This window comes from Notolepis coatsorum, assembly GCF_963971535.1.
Source record: "Notolepis coatsorum genome assembly, chromosome: 12".
NCBI lineage: Eukaryota > Metazoa > Chordata > Actinopteri > Aulopiformes > Paralepididae > Notolepis > Notolepis coatsorum.
In genome coordinates this window covers 97323368-97345095 of record NC_140176.1, presented here as the reverse complement: position 1 = coordinate 97345095, position 21728 = coordinate 97323368, and the positions used below count along the sequence as shown (strand labels likewise).

The 21728-nt window shown below is 43.0% G+C and overlaps 1 protein-coding gene across 3 annotated transcripts in view; it reads right to left on the bottom strand.

Moving 5' to 3' along the window:
* Positions 1-1529: 1529 nt before the first annotated feature.
* syk (spleen tyrosine kinase) overlaps positions 1530-21728 on the bottom strand; it is an 88457-nt gene continuing 68258 nt past the window's right edge. For all 3 annotated transcript variants that reach the window (XM_084326740.1, XM_084326741.1, XM_084326742.1), the window contains 3 exons: positions 11069-11209; positions 8173-8285; positions 1530-2022 (listed from right to left, as the gene is read on the bottom strand). In XM_084326740.1, the coding sequence (XP_084182866.1) occupies positions 1953-2022; positions 8173-8285; positions 11069-11209 (324 nt within the window). In that variant the 3' untranslated portion in view covers positions 1530-1952. The remainder of the gene's footprint in view (positions 2023-8172; positions 8286-11068; positions 11210-21728) is intronic.

The following is a 21728-nucleotide window of genomic DNA, read 5'->3' as shown; positions in this document are numbered from 1 at the left end:
ATGACATGCATCTCGCTTTATCCCGTTCACTACCACACTACCAAATGGTTAACCCTTTCACTGCGACAATACAGCAGGTTAGAGAAGGTGTTTATTGTGTACTGGACCCTAGACTGGCTGAGAAACCCCCTTGTGTACTGACCCTGGATCGGAAGACAACCCTGAGTATTGAACAATCCTTTTCTTTTGTACGAGAGCCTGATACGTGTTTTGACCCTGGACTGTTTTTGGATTACCCTATTGCCCATTGGACTTGTGCTGATAAAACAATAAGTATCATTTATTTATTGAAATTGTGCTTGTGTGGACATTGAAATTGTTTGTTTTGGTCCGTGTCGAGCTTGAACAACACCAGGCTTGTCACAATATATATATCTGAGTATGCAGTTTTCACAGGTTTGTGTGTCTCTGTTGTGGCCTGATGTCTACTGCAGCTCCGCAGAGGCAACAACACTCTGCGTGTTCCAACAACAATTATTATTCATATCTTATCCGACAATAGTGCATGTCCCTAGCTGACCGACCGACTGACCGTCAGCATTATTACCGTCAGTCGGTCAGTCAGGGACATGCACTATTGTCGGCCGGCCCTCTGGGTCTGGCAAAAAAATATTAATAATAATTTCAGAAGTCACATCTCACATCCAATGTGTTTTTGGAATACTTCTCATTGCCCTTTGCGTAATTATTTTCATTGTGTCATAATGTGAAACTTTTCTTTCATATATCATCATATTATGATCAAACTATGATAATGTGTGATTGCAATGTTTCAACATGTGATACAGTACCATGTGATTTATCATACTGTATGTGGTGATAATGTGATTATTCATACTGTATGTGGTGATAATGTGATTCTTCATACTGTATGTGGTGATAATGTGATTCTTCATACTGTATGTGGTGATAATGTGATTCTTCATACTGTATGTGATTATAATGTGATTCTTCATACTGTATGTGGTGATAATGTGATTCTTCATACAGTATGTGATTATAATGTGATTCTTCATACTGTATGTGATTATAATGTGATTCCTCATACTGTATGTGGTGATAATGTGATTCTTCATACTGTATGTGGTGATAATGTGATTCTTCATACTGTATGTGATTATAATGTGATTCTTCATACTGTATGTGGTGATAATGTGATTCTTCATACTGTATGTGGTGATAATGTGATTCCTCATACTGTATGTGGTGATAATGTGATTCTTCATACTGTATGTGATTATAATGTGATTCCTCATACTGTATGTGGTGATAATGTGATTCTTCATACTGTATGTGATTATAATGTGATTCCTCATACTGTATGTGGTGATAATGTGATTCTTCATACTGTATGTGATTATAATGTGATTCCTCATACTGTATGTGGTGATAATGTGATTCTTCATACTGTATGTGATTATAATGTGATTCCTCATACTGTATGTGGTGATAATGTGATTCTTCATACTGAATCAACAAAACAAACTTCAAAACGTACTTTTAAAAAGATTTATTTCGTTTGTGCACATTTTGCATAATATACTGTAATCAGGTGACATTATATTCATCCATAATATTACATCTGAGAAATCCTTGTTCTTTGTATGCTACAGTGTAACACTATACCAAGTAATGTGGATTCATAACACGTAAATATAAACATATCTCATGCTGACTTTATGCAAATTGATGCTGGAATCACATGATGCAATATAGTTCCAGTACAGATGTACAAGCAATACAAAAACATGTGTAGACTAGTGCAAAAAAAGAGATAACAAAAGCTATTTATGGTCCGTGTTTAAAAGTCATTACGAATTCTCTTTCTGGTTCCCAAGTTATTCATACATGATTAACTGCAATACTACTTACTTTACCAACTGACTTTTTGCATAGCCTGTTTGTTTTATAATGTCAATGTTATGTTTGGCAGGGTGGTGAAGGAATAATCACTATGCAATGTCATAGTAGTAATCCCTTAGTCTTGGCTCAACAACAGCGAATCCAGGCCTTTCAGTTGCCCTGTAAGAGATAAAGAAAAAGAAGAACATTCATCATTCTTTAGTAACCGGACTGCAAAGCACCTGGCGTTCTATCGCCATGCTCTAAGACAAACTCTAACCTTAACCAACTTCGAAAGAGTGCCTAAGCTTAACCGTCGGAATCAGGGCAGGCGTTCTATCGCCATGCTCTAAGACAAACTCTAACCTTAACCGACTTCGAACGAGCGCCTAAGCCTAACCAGTGTAGAAACTTGCGGTCCCACGATTGGGCGTACATGTCACATGACCAGAAATGACACTGGCCAATCAGATTTGCAAATCGCCGAACTCCATTGTAGAAAAATAACAGGCGACCTTGCGTGTGTAAAAACTACCCAGAAATTATACTTAACCTGTTAAACTGTAGGCCTATTTTCAGAAATGCCGCCTACTGAGCTCATCCAATAAGCAAATGAATAAAGGGAAGATGATTAAACAGAAGTATTTGTAGATACAGTAATAAATTATAATCCATTTGAATTATAAATTCATATTTGACCTTGAACTTGACCTTGACCTTATTATGGCCAAATCATACATCTATGGATAGGGGAAAGGCTCCTCTTTCCAATGGCAGGGTTGAATCTGGATTTAGTCATTTCCGATAAAAGAGAGATAGAATTAGCATTTGTCCGATAAATTCTTATTTTCGGTAAATCTTAAAAACATCGGTAAACAAACGTAGTGCTGAAAATATACACTTTGACTGCTGTTTTGATAGGGTTAAGGTATTTACTCTTGGCTACATTTGAAAAAGAAACACAACATTAATTAATACGGTCTGTATTGATTGATTTATGATAAATTTAAATTTAAATGTACTAAAAAGTAAAAGTAAAATTCTTTTTTTATTCCGGGGCAATGACGTTTCATCCTCTTCATCACTTGTACTATCGTTTGTGGCCATCTTCTGTAGCTTGTCACTCTGAGGTGTTTAACACATTCCCTGCCACCACTTTGATCACCGTATACCATTCTCTGCCAGTACTGTAAGTCTATGGAGATGTTCACCTTCTTTGCAGGGCTATAACTTTTTAAATTGTATTGCTAAATTGACATTACTATGGCCCATTCAACATCGATTATCTATCGTTCAGGATGTAGGAATGTTTTACTTTTTCATTCACACATTCATACGAAAATACCGTCTAGAGTATAAATATGTTTTTATCGTTTTCTGCAGTAATACCTAGAACGTGAGATATAGGCATAAATGCATATATTAGATTATCAAATGCCGTTTGATACCGATCGACGCTATATTAGAAATTTCAACTGTACATGGCCCTAAACGTTATGACTGATCATGCGCGGGTGAACGGGGGGGGTCGTTTATAATTCCGTGATCGTCGTTAAATGCTTCATGTAGTATGGGTGATATATAGATCAGAGCAGTTTGTATGGATAATAATAATCAAAAACGCTGAAACTCACGGCAGCTTCCTCTTAGCGATGGGGGATGATACTGGAGCAAACAGATCCCAGTTATGTGATGGGGATCGAGGCGATCCATTTCCGGTTTGTATAATACTAATATACGCCCAAATCATGTCGATTATTGAGTTATGGCAACGATCCATATCCACGGTGTGTGTCTTGAGTCCCGCGACGATAAACGAGTGGCTGGACGGATTTAGGGGACGGACCGAGCTCCAACGAGCATATCTGGTTTGGCAACTCGCCGATCAGCCACCAGGTGGCAGTATTGAAGCGTTGCAGAGTTGTGCTGGCTCAGACAGCATCAGACAAGGCTCTGTGAGTGAAATATGAATACCATGGCGAAAATATGAAATATGATCAGAATAACGTCGTACGCCGTGATCTGGCAGAATTCGCATGAACTTGAAACCCGTTGTATGACGTTTCTGGCGGAGAAAGGGGATTGATTGATTGATTGATTGATGGGAATTTGATTGGCTGTTTTAAAATCAAATGCGGTCGCAGGATTAATAACATTAACGTTAGTTCGGCCAGATAAACAAATATACTAATTAAAATAGTTGGACCTGCGAGATTTGTACTTTGTACTTTGTAGGTCTGCATTTTAAATGTAAGGAGTAAAAAGTATGTTTTTTTTCTCTGAAATGTAATTGAGTAAACATACAAGTATACAAACCTAATAATACTTGAGTAAAGTACAAATCCCCAAAAACAGTACTTAAGTATATTGTAACGAAGTACAATTGCTCAAGTACTTTACACCCCTGGTGGTACAGATGAAGCTCTTCAGATTCAGTTCCCTTCTACTGCTCTTGTACCACCCTTCTACCACTTTAGAACTAGCACTCAGGTGTTATATTACTGCTCCTGTACCACCCTTCTACCACTTTAGAACTAGCACTCAGGTGTTATATTTCGGGGGTGACTCTGGGTCCCCAAGAGAACAAAGGGAGGGTACTTGACTCAAGTGCTCTCCCAGAGAGGGGGTCGGGGGCTCCAGCCCCCAGACCTCCAGAATATTTTAGAAGACAGGTTCTGGGCAGTCTGGTTTGGGGTACTGCCCAAATGGAAGTGACTCAATGTGTAAAAATAATCGTGTGAAAAAAAATCGGAAAACATCGGTTGGAGCTGGGGCGATTGGGAATAATTAAAGTCCATAGTGGGAAGCAGTCCCACTACGCTGAGGGGGATTTGCAAGGAGGGGGGCTGGTGGCTCAGTGACTGACTGGCCCTGGCTCCCAAAAAGACCCCCAAGATAATTTTTAATAAGTGGGTTCGGGGCAGTCTGACTTGGGGTACTGCCCATATATTAGTGTTACAATGCATGATAAGTAAACAGTGAAAAAAGCTAAGGAATCGGATGGAGCTGGGGCGTTTGGGATGAATACAAATTTAAGATGAAAAAGTCTCCCCAGCCTGATACACTGTGGGAGGCAGTGGAGGTGTGAAATCTGGCCCGGTCCAGAACAATTCTCGAAGACACTCTGATGTCACGAGACCGCCGCCATCTTGGTATGAGGGTAACAAACTGATTTCTACCATCAAATACATGCGTTGAGCTCCGTTTTTATTACATGTTTTATCACATTCTTGTTCATTTCATAACATTTGCATACGATTTGTTTTGAAAATATTGAGGCCAACATGGCATTTCACTATTTCGAAAGCCTTTCTGGTGATTCTAAGGCGAGATATGAGTCAAATAAGCTCCCCCTGATTCTGGTGTTGTGGTAGTGGTAGCTACATGCTGAGCTAACGTTGGTTACATCATATATATCGAGCCGATAGGAGCTTATCTTATCTAATCTTACGTGGTGGTACCACGTGTGCCACTACCCGATCAAACATCCACGTGGGATTGGATGGGATAAGCTCCTTCGATATGATGTGGTTGACGTTAGCTCAGCATGTAGCTATTTGTCTAGGTTAACGTAGACCACTTTTTCCTCCGTGATGGTATAAAACTTGCGATTTGGATTTCTGTTTTTGTCATTAGTACAACGCGTAACACAGCAGCTCTTTGGCATTGTGAAGGACTGAAGAAAATTCCGCTTGATTGTCTTTAATTTGCAGCTTTAACGATCCGTTTCTCCACTTATGCGTACACAATGTACCAGGCTCGACAGTTCCCCCCCACGCTGCAGTTGCGTAGCAACAACAGACAGGAAGTTGACTTCGAGAATAGGAGTCAGAAAATCAGTTTGGCCCGTGGAGTGGTGGAGGAGCGTTATTTTTTCTGGCAGACGCTCTCTGATTGGCCACTGACATGTTTGCCCAATCGCGTGACGAGCTGTGTCTTTGCCCATTTCCGTGTCGAACAGCCTGCAAACTACCTGGCGTTCTATCGATATCTATGGTTCTATCGCCATGCTCTAAGACAAACTCTAACCTTAACCAACTTCGAAAGAGTGCCTAAGCTTAACCGTCAAAAGAACTTGCCGTCACGCTCTAAGACAAACTCTAACCTTAACCAACTTCGAGTGCCTAAGCTTAACCAGTGTAGAAACAGGCGTCGGCCAATCAGAGAGCGTCTTGCCAGAAATGCGGCTACGGAAAAAAATAACGCGGTAGAGGAGCAGCAGAGGTTCGAGTCTGAAGAGCTGCATCTGTAGGTGGGGAGAGACGGGCTATGGCTCCCACCAATAAGGTTACTGCTCAAGTGGACTAGGAGGAGGATTAAGCTTAGTAAATCGAGAAGCATTTCATTGACCAGAGGGAAGGTAGTAGAGAGAAAGTATTATGTAGATGAGGAGGAAATTCCATCTATAAGGGACAAGCCAGTGAAACGTTTGAGTAGGTGGTATAATGAGGAGCTGAATGATCTGCAGTGAACAGATAGAGCAACTTAACATGTTGTATTGGGGATAGGAAGGATAGAGAAGGCAGGGCTTCCAGGCAAGTTGAAGTTATGGAGTTTGCAGTTTGGTTTATTCCCTAAGTTGATTTGGCCATTGTCAATGTATGAAGTACCAATATCAAAGGTAGAAAGGCTTGGAGATTGGTTCATTTAGTTTATTATGAAATGGCTAGGAGTTTCTCTGTGTATTAGTAGTAGTGTGGCATTGTATGGTAAAGGAATTCTGCATCTACCTAACTAGTCTAACAGAAGAGTTTAAGTGTGTGAAGGTGAGAACAGAGTTATTGTTATGGTCATTGTTCCACAAGAAACAGATAGTTAAGAAGGCCTCTCAAATAGTTGAGGACAACACACACACCCTTCACATGCCCCCCCCCCCCCAAGGACTTTGGACTACTTAAAAAATACTCCCCCTTCCACCTGATGGACACATATCACCTGTACTACTATTATTTATTATTTATATACATATAGAATTGCTCCACATGGATTGTAATATATCATGCTTTGTACTGTAGTTTTAATGTAGTTGGTGTTTTTTTTATAGTGGTATTTTCTACTGTAGTTTTAACGAAGCTGGTGTTTTTTTTTATAGTGGCGAGTCAGTGTCTATGTATTGTGACTGTATGCTTGTCTTTTAACCACTGCACAAATGAAGTTCCAAAAGGAAAATAAAGTAATTTGAAGTTTGAAGTTGAAGTTCAGGGAGCAAAGATACAGTAGTTAGTAACTCGGTCCCAAATCTAACTAGAGGGAAGACGGACAGTACAGGAAGCAGAGGCAGCTCTTACATCCTATCCTACTATATCCTGCACATGGTGACATACCCAGGTTTGGACAAGCTTAGTGGCAGGAATTGAAAGCATAAGAGCACAGGTGAATTCAGAATGTAATCAGGTGGAGAGTGCAGCCATTACATTTGTCCGTGAGGGAGAGAGGTAGGTTTCTAGGCAGGAACGAGTCAGGCCACTACATGTTTAGGGAAAACATTATTATTTATTTAAACTAGTGCTGTCAATCGATTAAAATATTTAATCTGATTAATCGCATGATTGTCCATAGTTAACTCACGATTAATCGCAAATTAATCGACTTTTTTTTTTATCTACCTTAAACGGATCTTTTCAAGTTCCAAGTTTTAATACTCTTATCAACATGGTCATGAGTCAACAAATGCTTGCTTTATGCAGCCATTTAACACAAAAGGATGACCCTCATGCATTGTACAAATTTGCATCAAATTCAAAACAGCACAAAATAACTTAAAAGAAAATAATAATTTAAAACAATGAATAAAGTGTGCATGAAATAATAGGGGAAGAAAACGTTAGGAACTTGTTACATTCACCCACACAAGGGCTGAGGACTCACACCCCCCCTCTCTCTCTCACACACACTCTCCCAACTCTCTTTCTCTCTTGCCCCTTCCTCATCTCTCTCACCCCCCTCTCTCTATATATATCTCACACACACACACACACACACACACACACACACACACACACACACACACACACACACACACACACACACACACACACACACACACACACACACACACACACACACACACACACACACACACACACACACACACACACACACACAGTATCAATGAGAGCATCAACAATACACCTGAGTGAAGTCTAGTTAAAAAAATTAAATAATAATAATAATAATCATTTCTTAAAAGTTAATCGTGAGTTTAAAAAAAATAGTGGCGTTAATAGAATCGGGCGATAACGCGTTAATACCGCGTTAACTTTGACAGCCTTAATTTAAACATATTTAATTCCACCACTTCCTGCTTGTCGTTAATAAAAAAACACTCACTTGTATGTCCAACATGTCTTCATGAGGTCGTACATCTCCGTGGGACAGTTGAGCGGAGCGGCCAGGCGTTCACCAGCCTCGATCATCTGGATGACCTCACTTCCTCTCATGCCCTGTGTCAACACAGAGACACACATAGAGACACACAGAGACACAGAGAGACACAGAGACACACAGAGACACACATAGAGACACACAGAGACACACAGAGACAGAGAGAGACACAGAGACACACATAGAGACACACAGAGACACACAGAGACACAGAGACACACATAGAGACACACAGAGACACACAGAGACACACAGAGACACATAGAGACACAGAGACACATAGAGACACACATAGAGACACAGAGAGACACACAGAGACACACAGAGACACAGAGAGACACACAGAGACACACAGAGAGACACAGAGAGACACAGAGAGACACAGAGACACACATAGAGACACACAGAGACACACATAGACACACAGAGACACACAGAGAGACACACAGAGACATACAGAGACACATAGAGAGACACACAGAGACACACAGAGACACACAGAGACACATAGAGACACAGAGAGACACAGAGAGACACAGAGACACACAGAGACACACAGAGACACACAGAGACACACACAGAGACACACAGAGACACACAGAGACACATAGAGACACACAGAGACACACAGAGACACATAGAGAGACACACAGAGACACACACAGAGACACACAGAGACACATAGAGACACACAGAGACACACAGAGACACACAGACACACACAGAGACACACAGAGACACATAGAGACACATAGAGACACACAGAGACACACAGAGAGACACAGAGAGACACACAGAGACACACACAGAGACACACAGAGACACACAGAGAGACACACAGAGACACACAGAGAGACACCCAGAGACACACAGAGACACACAGAGACACACAGAAACACACAGAGAGACACACCGAGACACACAGAGACACACAGAGACACACAGAGAGACACACAGAGAGACACACAGAGACACACAGAGAGACACACAGAGAGACACACAGAGACACACAGAGACACACAGAGACACACAGAGACACATAGAGAGACACACAGAGACACACATAGAGACACACAGAGACACACAGAGACACACAGAGACACATAGAGACACACAGAGACACACAGAGACACATAGAGACACACAGAGACACACAGAGACACACAGAGACACAGAGACACAGAGACACACAGAGACACACAGAGACACATAGAGAGACACACAGAGACACACACAGAGACACACACAGAGACACACAGAGACACACAGAGAGACACACAGAGACACACAGAGACACACAGAGACACACAGAGACACATAGAGAGACACACAGAGACACACAGAGACACACATAGACACGGTCAGAGACACACAGAGACACACAGAGACACACAGAGACACATAGAGACACACAGAGACACATAGAGAGACACACAGAGACACACAGAGACACACAGAGACACATAGAGACACACAGAGACACACAGAGACACACAGAGACACAGAGACACAGAGACACACAGAGACACACAGAGACACATAGAGAGACACACAGAGACACACACAGAGACACACAGAGACACACAGAGACACATAGAGACACACAGAGACACACAGAGACACATAGAGACACACAGAGACACATAGAGACACACAGAGACACACAGAGAGACACACAGAGACACACAGAGACACACAGAGACACATAGAGAGACACACAGAGACACACAGAGACACACAGAGACACGGTCAGAGACACACAGAGACACACAGAGACACACAGAGACACATAGAGACACACAGAGACACATAGAGAGACACACAGAGACACACAGAGACACACAGAGACACGGTCAGAGACACACAGAGACACACAGAGACACACAGAGACACATAAAGAGACACAGAGACACATAGAGAGACACACAGAGACACACAGATACACACAGAGACACACAGAGACACACAGAGACACACAGAGACACACAGAGACACATAGAGAGACACACAGAGACACACAGAGACACGGTCAGAGACACGTGTCATGCAACAGAAAACACTGCAACATGCCAGAGGAGTGTCATCATCCTGAGGAGTGACTCAAGCTCATGCTTGTATGGCTTCTGCAGGTGTTTATGTAACGTTAACCACCTACACTCCCCTGCCAGGAATTTACAAAAGGATGTGTTGAAATGATTAGAAGCAACTAAGCAAGATAATATATCCACCAAGGTTATTAGAGTTAACTAAAGCTAGCTGTGGTGCAACTATTCTTAGGGGGTAGTGAAAGGGTTAACCTTCTGTAGTGTGGTAGTGAAAGGGTTAGCATTATGTAGTGTGGTAGTGAAAGGGTTAACCATCTGTAGTGTAGTGTGAAAGGGTTATCCTTCTGTAGTGTGGTAGTGAAAGGGTTAACATTATGTAGTGTGGTAGTGAAAGGTTAACCATCTGTATTGTGGTAGTTAAAGGTTAACCTTCTGTAGTGTGGTAGTGAAAGGGTTAACCACCTGTAGTGTGGTAGTGAAAGGGTTAACCGCCTGTAGTGTGGTAGTGAAAGGGTTAACGGTATGTAGTGTAGTAGTGAACAGGTTAACGTTCTATAGTATGGTAGTGAAAGGGTTAACCTTCTGTAGTGTGGTAGTGAAAGGTTAACCTTATGTAGTGTGGTAGTAAAAGGTTAACCTTCTGTAGTGTGGTAGTGAAAGGGTTGACCGTCTGTAGTGTGGTAGTGAAAGGTTAACCGTCTGTAGTGTGTTAGTGAAAGGGTTAACCTTCTGTAGTGTGGTAGTGAAGGGTTAACCGTCTGTAGTGTGGTAGTGAAAGGGTTAATGTTCCTCCAGACCTTGTATGGTTTTAGCCCCAGTGAGAAGGCCTCCCACAGCAACACCCCGAAGCTCCACACGTCGCTCTTACAGGAGAACTTGAAGTAGTTCATGCACTCGGGCGCGTACCATTTCACTGGCCACTTCCCGTGTTTTTCAGCCTGTGGAGGAAGGAAGCACACACACCAGAGGGTTGGTGACCTGGTCATTACCACGTTGGCCACTGTTTTGCAACTGTTTTGTTTTACGACATGGCGGTTGTAAGGTCAGACCAAGACCGTTTAACTGAAGTTGGAGACAGAGGTTTCTGCTGTATCTTTGTGGAAGAGAATGTGGCCAATTAGTGCTCCTTCCTGCAACAACGGCACACGAGAAGCACCTCGAAGTCGTTCAATCCCAGTTTACTTCTTAAAAAAAACGTTTTCCATCTCCTTTTTCAGCTAACTGTTAGCTTATGGACGCTTACTGCCATTTCTCCTCAATAAAGATTCTGGGAAGCACACAGTTCTCAGATGTGGTAGGGATTGATGTGTGGGGTGTTTTGGGGGGGTTCACATGCCCTTCGAGCGACATTGTACTTTTGTACTTATTTTATGCCATTATTAAGTCTGTACGTTTACATTGCACTACTTTTATTGTCTTTTATACCTATTCTTATGTCTGCAATTTATGCATTGTTTTTTTTATTCTGTCAATCTGTGTGCAGATTTTATACTATATACCGGTAGATAGTTATTCATATTTATTATTGTTCTATAAATGTGTGCATTTAAATGTCTGTAAAGTCTTGACGACATTGAAAATGAGGGTGACATCAATTATCTTTTTGAGTATAAATAAAGGTTGATGATGATGATATTAGAACTCTGCATTAAGTCACTGTTGTAGCCAATTTAATGATTTTCTGCCGTTATGTTATTGTATGAAGGCACCGTGTCACCGTGAAAGTGTTGACCAATTAGCAGGCAGTGGGCACAGGAGGCGGGGCTCATGTGCGCTCAGGTGCAGTCTATATGTATGTGTTCACAGGCGTGCAGCGGCAGGGAATTGGGTAATTATCACAGGGAAGCCACACTATCTTTTTACCGTGCTTGTTTGTTTTGTTTTCAGTTATATTGAGTCACTTTTTGGGTTTACTTTGTAGCAACTATCCTGTGTTTAAAGTCCAGTTTAAACACAGAGTTTACAGTACGCTTATATTTGTCCACACTGCAAGTAAGAATAAAAACTCTCAAAAGTACTCAAGGAGAAGACATCTTTTTATTATCAACAAGCATCACGCGTTGGAAAGAGCTTCACCCAGTATTCCCTCACTGGCATCTTTTCTTGTTAGGTTGCCCTTACACAAGTAAAAAGATAAGCTTCTAAACAAGATTGTTTTCGAAGACAGACAGATACGGAAGGAGTCAAGGAACAGCGCCCTTTTCATTGACGTTTCTGCCGATTCAACCACGATATCAACATGCATGCAGCACAACGCGGAACAACACATCAAAGAAGCTACGGTGAGACGGATTCATGAATGAATGGAATAAAGTTGTGGAAGGAGTGGCCTCGCGCAACTGGATATAGGCAAATCCTATCAAGAATTCTAAGTAAAACCTCCGCCTATTGCTTGACATTGTAAACATGAGTAGCGTGGGGTATCAGGAAATTAACGTTGAAATGGATGCAGCTGTCAATCAAGATGAAACAGAAAATGAACTTGGCAAAAGGCTTTCTAAGCCCACATTTAAAGCTTTGGAAACAAAGATCATGTTGTTGCATAAAGAAAGGAACTTCTTTATACGAGTACGTGGGAGGAATAGCGAGCCGTCTTATCAGCTACACACAAAGGACTTTGCCGGCCACTGAAGGAGGATATTTATGAAAGACGAGGAATACAGAGGTTTCCTTGTTATTTTGAGTTTTAACGAGACGGAAGACGACAGTGGTTTGGTCGTGTGAGTAATAGAGCAACGGACCGCTCCAGAGTAATGCTTAGGAGAGAGCGACGTACAGCTCTGTTATATGATACCACCACCACCACCATCACCACTATCATCACCACCACCACCATCATCATCACCACCACCACCACCAGCTAAGTACCTAGCTTAGCTTCAGTTTAGCCTAACCTGAAAAGACAGTAAATAAGGGAAGATGCCGGGACTCGGCTCTCCCACAGAATGTACTAACTGCTTGAAGATGAGTATGAGGATTGTAGAGCTGGAGGCTCGGGTTTCTACTCTGCACCAAATCCAACAGGATGAGCGACTCATTGACTCTATGTATGAAGCTACTATAAATACAGCCAACGATACCATGGTTGAAACCTGGCCTAGACTAGCTACAGTACAGCACCACCTAAAAGACAGTCCCTGGCACAAGCAAGGAGCTAGACCAAAGAGAAATAAACGAACCAGGAACACGACTATTACCTCGCCCCCGGTACCGCCAGGAAATAGTTTCAACCTACTCTCGGAAACACGCATATCAACACCAAAAGCAAAGAGACATAGAAGCGTGGCTAACGACGCTAGCGAAGCAAACAGCGAGCGGAACGGAGCTCACGCTAACGACGCTAATAGCAGGAATACCGGAGCTCACGCTAACACTAGCGAAGCAAACAGTTTGCATGCCGGAGCTCACGCTAATGCTAGCGAAGCTAACAGCCGGCACATCGGAGCACACGCTAACGACGAGGAAAACAGAGCCACGAGCGACACGGCTAGCAAACACGACCCAGACCGAGCTAACGGCTAACAGCGAAGAGACTATCATGCGCCGAAGAGAACGTTGCGGTAGCCAACGCCGAAGGTACAGGACCAGCGTTAACATGCCGGCTATTGAGAAGGCTAACAAGGCTTCACCAAGGCCACAGGACTGTGGAAAGAACCGGCAGACTAGTGGAGATGGCAAACACAGAAAATATCTGTCTAGACAATACATCTGTGAAAGAGCTGGCCGAAATACTTCCAACACTAATCAGACCGGGAATAACAAAAATTGTCATTCACTCTGGATCGTTTGACATCCTGCGAAAGAAGACTGGCACAGAGACTTTGAAAGACGATTTCACACGTTTAATGAACACACTAGACAAACATCAGTCTGTGTACATAGACACTGATGTGTCCATCAGTGGACCAATTGCATGCTTTCGCAGAGGACAAGAAGCCTTCAGTCGACTCCTACATTTTTATTCATGGTTAGGGGCTGCATGTCTTGTACACGGCCTGAAATTCATTGACAACTTCAATGTTTTCTGGAATAACCCAGAACGTTTTCAAAGAAATGGCTTCTTCCCAAATCGCTTAGGTTCAAAGCTCCTAGCAGCAAACATGCGTCATGCCTTAATGGCCTCCAAGAATATTAAGCTCATACCAGCACGAGAGATAATCATGAAGGACACAATCTCACCACGAAGTGCAGCAGCAGCACAAGGCGCCCCCCCCCCCCCCCCCCCCCATATCACACAAGGCCATCTCGTCTGATCAAATGTCCCCGAAAGCACAGTACAGTTAGTACGGTGCAGTATAGCACAATTGCCATGCCATCTCTCAAAACATACCGGTAATCATAACCAGCCAATGGCATGGTGAAAAATATACGCCATCAATGCGTTTACCTGCTATTAACCTCAGGGCCATCAAGGTCAAGCCAAAGCAGACCTCCTCTAAAGAAGTCCAACAAATAAAATTAGCTTTCCTAAATGTCAGATCACTGAATAATAAAACATTCTTAGTAAATGATCTGATTAAAGAAAATAACTTAGATTGCATCTGCCTAGTAGAGACATGGCTAAATAATGACACAGCTACATCAATAATGATAGAAGCTTGTCCACCAGACTATAACTTTTTTCAAATACCCAGAAAAAATAAAAGGGGCGGAGGAGTTGCAGCAATCTTCTCCTCAAAACTCTTGTTTAGAATCACAGAACTAGGCGAGTTCATGTCAATGGAATATCTTGCCATTGAACTAAAAACAGAATCAACTATTATTGTCACAATATACCGCCCGCCTAGACACTCACCAATATTTATACAGGAGCTCTCTGAACTGATCTCACTATGTGTTACCGGATATGATAAGGTGATCCTAAATGGAGACTTGAACATCCATTTTAATAAGAAAACAGACTCCAAAACTATAGAACAAAAAAATTTACTGGATAGCTTTGACCTAATACAGCATATAACAAATGCAACTCACAGGCTTGGGAATACACTAGACTTAGTTATAACAACAACTGGGCTAAGCATAACAAATATCTCAATAACTGAATTACCTCTCTCCGACCATCACTGTATATTTTTTGATACTCAAATAACCCTTACTAAAACAAAAAAAGAAATCATAGTTAAAAAGAGGCTCCTAAACGACAAAGCTGAATCAAAGTTCATTGATCTTATCAGACTACATGAACCACACAATCATGACAGCTCTCTAAATGAAATGCTAGAAAATCTCAATGATGCAATGTCATCTATATTAAATTCTGTCGCCCCATTAAAAACAAAAAAGAAGAAAACTAGAGCCTCGCCCTGGTTAAACTATAATACGGTCAACAAAGAAAAAAGGAAATGTCGTGAAGCGGAGCGAAAATGGAGAAAAACAAAAACCACCATATGCTGTGATATATACAAAGATGCTTTAACTGCTTATAATAAAACCATCCGCTTAGCAAGGAAAGATTACTTCTCTAAAATCATTACAGAAAATGCTGGAAACTCCAGAATCCTTTTTTCCACTATTAATGTACTACTCAACACTGCCCCTACACCTCCTCAGTCATCAACGGTTAAGTGTGAAGAACTTGCACTATTCTTTAACAACAAAATAACCTTGATCAGGGCCAGCATTACTCATGATGGAAATAAAGCTGATTGCGGCAAACCGCGCAATGTAACCATGAGAAGTTTCACATGCATCACATTAGATGTACTCTGCAAAACTGTCTCAGAATGTAACTCCTCCACCTCAGACATTGACCCTATACCTACAGCTTTCTTCAAACGGGTATTTAATAGTGTTTCAAGCCCTGTGCTAGATATCATAAACACTTCCCTTAGGACTGGTATTTTCCCGGATGCCTTTAAAACAGCAGTTGTAAAGCCATTACTAAAAAAACCTAACTTGGATAGTAATGAAATGGCAAATTATCGTCCAATATCCAACCTACCCTACCATTCATTAGTAAAGTACTTGAAAAGATAGTTTCAGTTCAAATATATTCCTTTCTTGAAGAAAACAACATCTTAGAAGAATTTCAGTCAGGATTCAGAAAATATCATAGCACTGAAACTGCCCTCACCAAAATAATCAGTGACATCAGACTAAACTCTGACGAGAATAAGATCTCCATCCTTATCCTGTTAGATCTCAGTGCAGCATTTGATACAATCGATCACGATATTCTAATCGATCGTCTTGAAAACCATGTCGGTTTCTCAGAACATGTGCTGGGCTGGTTTAAAACATACATCAGAGGGAGGAAATTCTATGTTAAACTAGGATATCACATGTCTGATATATACGACAACAACTATGGAGTTGCACAAGGGAGTTGCTTAGGTCCTTTACTCTTCTCCCTTTACATGTTTGGCACGACCCGAGTCAGTCACCATGGGTTTTGCTCAGCAACGAATGTGCACATTTTTTGTTATTATGTTTGTTTTTACTACTTTTTTTATCGAAGCATCACTGGCGGGGACTTCATACGACCGCCAATCACTTATTGACCTAAACTCCGGACTCAAAGAGGAGTTTAGAGACACTTTATCATGCCAAGAATGGCCAACGGAGATCAGACGAGACAAAGACAACGCGGGAGACAAAGACGGCCGCAAGTCAAAGAAGAAACACAGGGAGAAGAGGAGCGGGATCAGATTAAGATTAAGAAAATCTGCTTACCGTCCGGCTATTCCATCTATCTTCCTGGCCAATGCTCGTTCGCTAGAGAGTAAGATGGATGATTTACGAGCGCGGGTCCGATTCCAGCGAGAGATGAAGGAATGCAATATCCTGTGCTTCACGGAGACCTGGCTGAAAACAGTGACTCCCGATCACAGCATCTCTCCCTCCAACTCCTTCACCATCTTCAGAGCGGACCGTACAGAAGCCTCCGGGAAGAGCATCGGCGGGGGGCTATGCCTTATGACCAACAATGGCTGGACTAGCCCCGGGGAGGTGAAGATACTCTCCCGTTCATGCTCTCCCGACATGGAACACCTCACGATCCAATGTCGCCCGTTCCATCTTCCGCGCGAATTCACTGCAGTGATCATGACTGCAGTGTACATCCACCCCCAGGCGAACGTCGGCAGGGCGCTAGGGGAACTACACGAACATCTGAACACACACCAGATCAAACATCCGGACGCAGCCATGATCGTAGCCGGGGACTTCAATCAGGCGAATCTGAAGAAAGTCATGCCGTCTTTCTTCCAGCACATCGTCTGCTCCACAAGGGGAGGAAATACACTCGACCACTGTTACACCCCGTTCAGAGCCGGATACAAGGCTGTACCGGCTCCACCATTAGCGGGAGCAACAAACACGTCGGATCATGCCGCCATCTTGCTGGTCCCAGCATATAAACAGAGATCACGTGACGCCGTCGTGTCACGTGAGGTAAAGAAATGGGATGACCAATCAGAGGCCACGCTTCAGGACGCACTAGACATCGCCGACTGGGGAATGTTCAGGAGGAGTAACAGTGACGTCAGCAATTACACAGACGCTGTGGTGTCATTCATAACAACACTGGCTGATAGTATCGTCCCCACAAAGAAGGCGAGGGTGTTCCCAAACCAGAAACCATGGGTGGACAGTACCATCAGAGCAGCCCTGAACTCTCGCACCACTGCTTATAACCGGGGCAGAGAGTCAGGAAACATGGAAGAGTACAAGACAACAGTCTACACTCTGCGCAAGGCTGTCAAACTTGCTAAGAGGACGTATGCCGACAAGATGGAGGCACAAATGGCACAGAATGACACAAGAGGCTTATGGCAGGGACTGAGGGCTATAACTGACTACAAAGTCAGTGCCCCCTCAATGGGGAGCGACGACGCCTCCCTTGCGGACCGGCTCAACACCTTCTATGCGCGGTTTGGTGCAAACAGTGGCACTGCTAGCCCAACGGCTAGTGACGTCACTGGTGCACCGGCTGTTGTGGAGGGGGGGGGGGGGCATCCGCGGGGGGGCGGGGACGCTCTCTCATTGACGGTACACAGTGTGAGAAGAGCATTTATGCAGGTGAACACCAGGAAGGCTGCTGGCCCAGATGGTATAACAGGACGCATACTTAAGTCCTGTGCCAACCAGCTTGCCCCGGTGTTCACCGCCATATTTAATCAATCCCTGGCGGAGTCAGTGGTCCCTGCCTGCTTCAAGATGTCTACCATCATCCCTGTACCGAAGAAACCCTCCCCAACATGTCCAAATGACTACAGACCGGTGGCACTCACCTCTGTGGTCATGAAATGTTTTGAGAGGCTGGTCAAGGACCACATTTGTGCCTCCCTCCCCAGTGATATGGACCGTATGCAATTTGCATACAGGACAAACAGGTCCACTGACGACGCGGTCTCCCAGGTACTGCACAGCACCCTCTCCCACCTTGACCGTCAGAAGGGGGGCTATGTGAGACTGTTGTTCATTGACTACAGCTCAGCGTTCAACACCATAGTCCCCACCAGACTGGTGGACAAGCTGATCGAGCTGGGTCTGAGCTCCGCCCTGAGCGCCTGGGTACTGGACTTTCTGAGTGAAAGACCCCAGGCGGTCAGGGTGGGGGGTCAGACCTCCAACACCATCACCCTGAGCATCGGGTCCCCCCAGGGCTGTGTTCTAAGCCCCCTGCTGTACTCACTCTACACACACGACTGTGTGGCCAAGTTCAGCTCCAACTCCATAGTGAAGTTCGCAGACGACAAGGCCTACCGGGAGGAGGTTGAGGTACTGGAACGCTGGTGCCAGGACAACAGCCTGCTCCTGAACATTGGTAAAACCAAGGAGCTGATCGTGGACTATAGGAGAGGACAGCAGGAGACACACACACCACTGATGATTAACGGGGCTACCGTGGACAGGGTGAGCAGCTTTAAGTACCTGGGGGTCCACATCTCAGAGGATCTGACATGGTCAACACACATAGACACAGTAGTAAAGAAGGCGAAACAGCGCCTCTACCACCTGAGACAGTTAAGGAAGTTCAGAGTATCGGGGAAGATACTCCAGTCCTTCTACTCAGGAGCTGTAGAGAGCATCTTGACCGGAAACATCACTGCCTGGTATGGAAACAGCACGGCACAAGACAAGAAGGCCCTACAGAGAGTGGTGCGCTCAGCCAAGCGTACCACGGGTATTGCACTACCTCCCCTGCAGGTTCTATACAACAAGAGGTGCAAATCCAGAGCCTGCAGGATAATGAAAGACCCTCACCACCCCAATAACAGCCTGTTCCAGCTGCTGAGGTCAGGCAGACGCCTGCGAACCCCAGCTACTAGGACAGAGCGGCTTAGGCTCAGCTTCTTCCCCCAGGCCATCAGAGCCCTGAACAATGAACATTGAGTGCCACAGAACACTGAACTATCCACACACAAGCACACATGAACACACACACGACACGCACGCTGTGCACGCTCACACACTAGCAGCCACTTAACACTTTAACATGAGCGGGCACACACTCATGCCGCACACTTATGGCCAAAAGGAAAGGCCACTTTAAATTAGAATAACAGGAACAGTGTATTGCACTACCAAAGCTACCTAGCATGTCCTATATGCCCTGTAAATAACTATGTACAGATACCGAGATGTCACACCATGTTACCTGTTACCTGTTTATTGCACAATGTTGTTTTTTTATTGGATTCTATTATATGTTGTACCACTGTATTGCACATTGTTGCGGGCAAGACCACCCACATTTCATTGTATACTTGTATGCCGTGACAATTAAAACTCTTGACTTGACTTGACTTGATGTTACCGCTGGGTGATATCATCAGAGAACATAATGTAGATTTCCATAGCTATGCGGATGATACACAACTGTACATATCTGCTGAACCAAATGATACAGCGATTAGCTCCATTACAGACTGCTTACTGGCAATAAATAAATGGATGAGTAAGAACTTCCTGAAACTAAACGAGAACAAAACTGAAATTCTAATTATCGGCTCCAAAACTAAAAAAGAAACATTAATAAAGAACCTGGGGGGACTAACCCCTTGGATCAAATCTGAGGTCACTAGTCTTGGGGTTATCATAGATTCAGAACTGAACTTCAATTCTCACATTAGCAAAGTGACAAAAACATCGTTCTTCCATCTCAGAAATATAGCAAAAGTACGACCATTTATTAATCAGAACGATGCTGAGAAGCTAATTCATGCATTCATATCTAGCCGGTTAGACTACTGTAATGCACTTTTCACAGGTCTCCCTAAGAAAACCACAGAGAGGCTTCAGCTAATCCAAAACTCTGCAGCCCGACTGCTAACTAGAACCAAAAGGAGAGAGCACATTAGTCCAGTCTTAGCTGCTTTACACTGGCTTCCTGTAACATTTAGAATTGACTTTAAGGTCCTTCTCCTTACATACAAAGCTCTAAATGGACAGGGACCTAGCTACATCGCCAACACTCTAATAAATTACACACCAGCAAGAACACTGCGATCATCAGCTGCTGGACTACTAGAGGCTCCCAGAAGCAGTCAAAAGAGGATCGGTAATGCAGCCTTTATCAACTATGCCCCAAAACTATGGAACAAACTACCCCAAAACATCAGGGAAGCCAACTCGCTAGACATCTTTAAAAGACAGCTTAAAACCTATCTCTTTGCTCAGGCATTTCACTGATAGATATCTGCTACGACCTAGTGGCAAGAGGAAACATCAGGGATATCCTGACACAACTTGTATTTACCTGCACTATTCTTACCCTGCCTACTCTTATACACTGCCTATCAAATTCATGTGTCGGTTATTGCACTTTTTACTTCTTACTGATGACTATTTTAAAACTGAATCATTTTAAACTATTTTTATTATTTGCTAGATCCAAATATGAAACACTGTGATTATTTGTATTACTGAATAGAGAGCCTATTAGGATGCTAGATCCTAATGTGAAACACTGTGATTTTCCATACCTTGCTATGCTCGCTCATGCCTGTATTTTTTATGTCCGTTCTATTTTATAATTTGACTATTTTTAAACTGAATCATTTTAAACTATTTTTACTATTTGTGTTACTGAAAACTGTAAGCGGAGAGCCTATTGGGATGCTAGATCCTAATGTGAAACACTGTGATTCTACCTGTCTATCTTTTTATGCTCGCTTATGCCTGTATTTTTTACTGTTGTGAAGCACTTTGAACTGCAACCTCTGTATGAAAAGTGCTATACAAATAAAGTTATTATTAAAGAGTTGGATCAAATGATGGGCTCAAATGAAAATATTACCGTCATGCAAATTAAGCACGACACACTGTGGAAATTGCTTGGTGAAACTACACGGTTGCATGAATCACTAAAACCTTTATTGCCTGATGACGAAATGTCTAAACAAAATGGTTTCAAGGTCACATGCACAATGTTAATCAAATCATTGACAAAATGGAGAAATGGGTGCGTGCTAATAGGGAGCAGTGCACGCCCACACAAGTTGATGACAA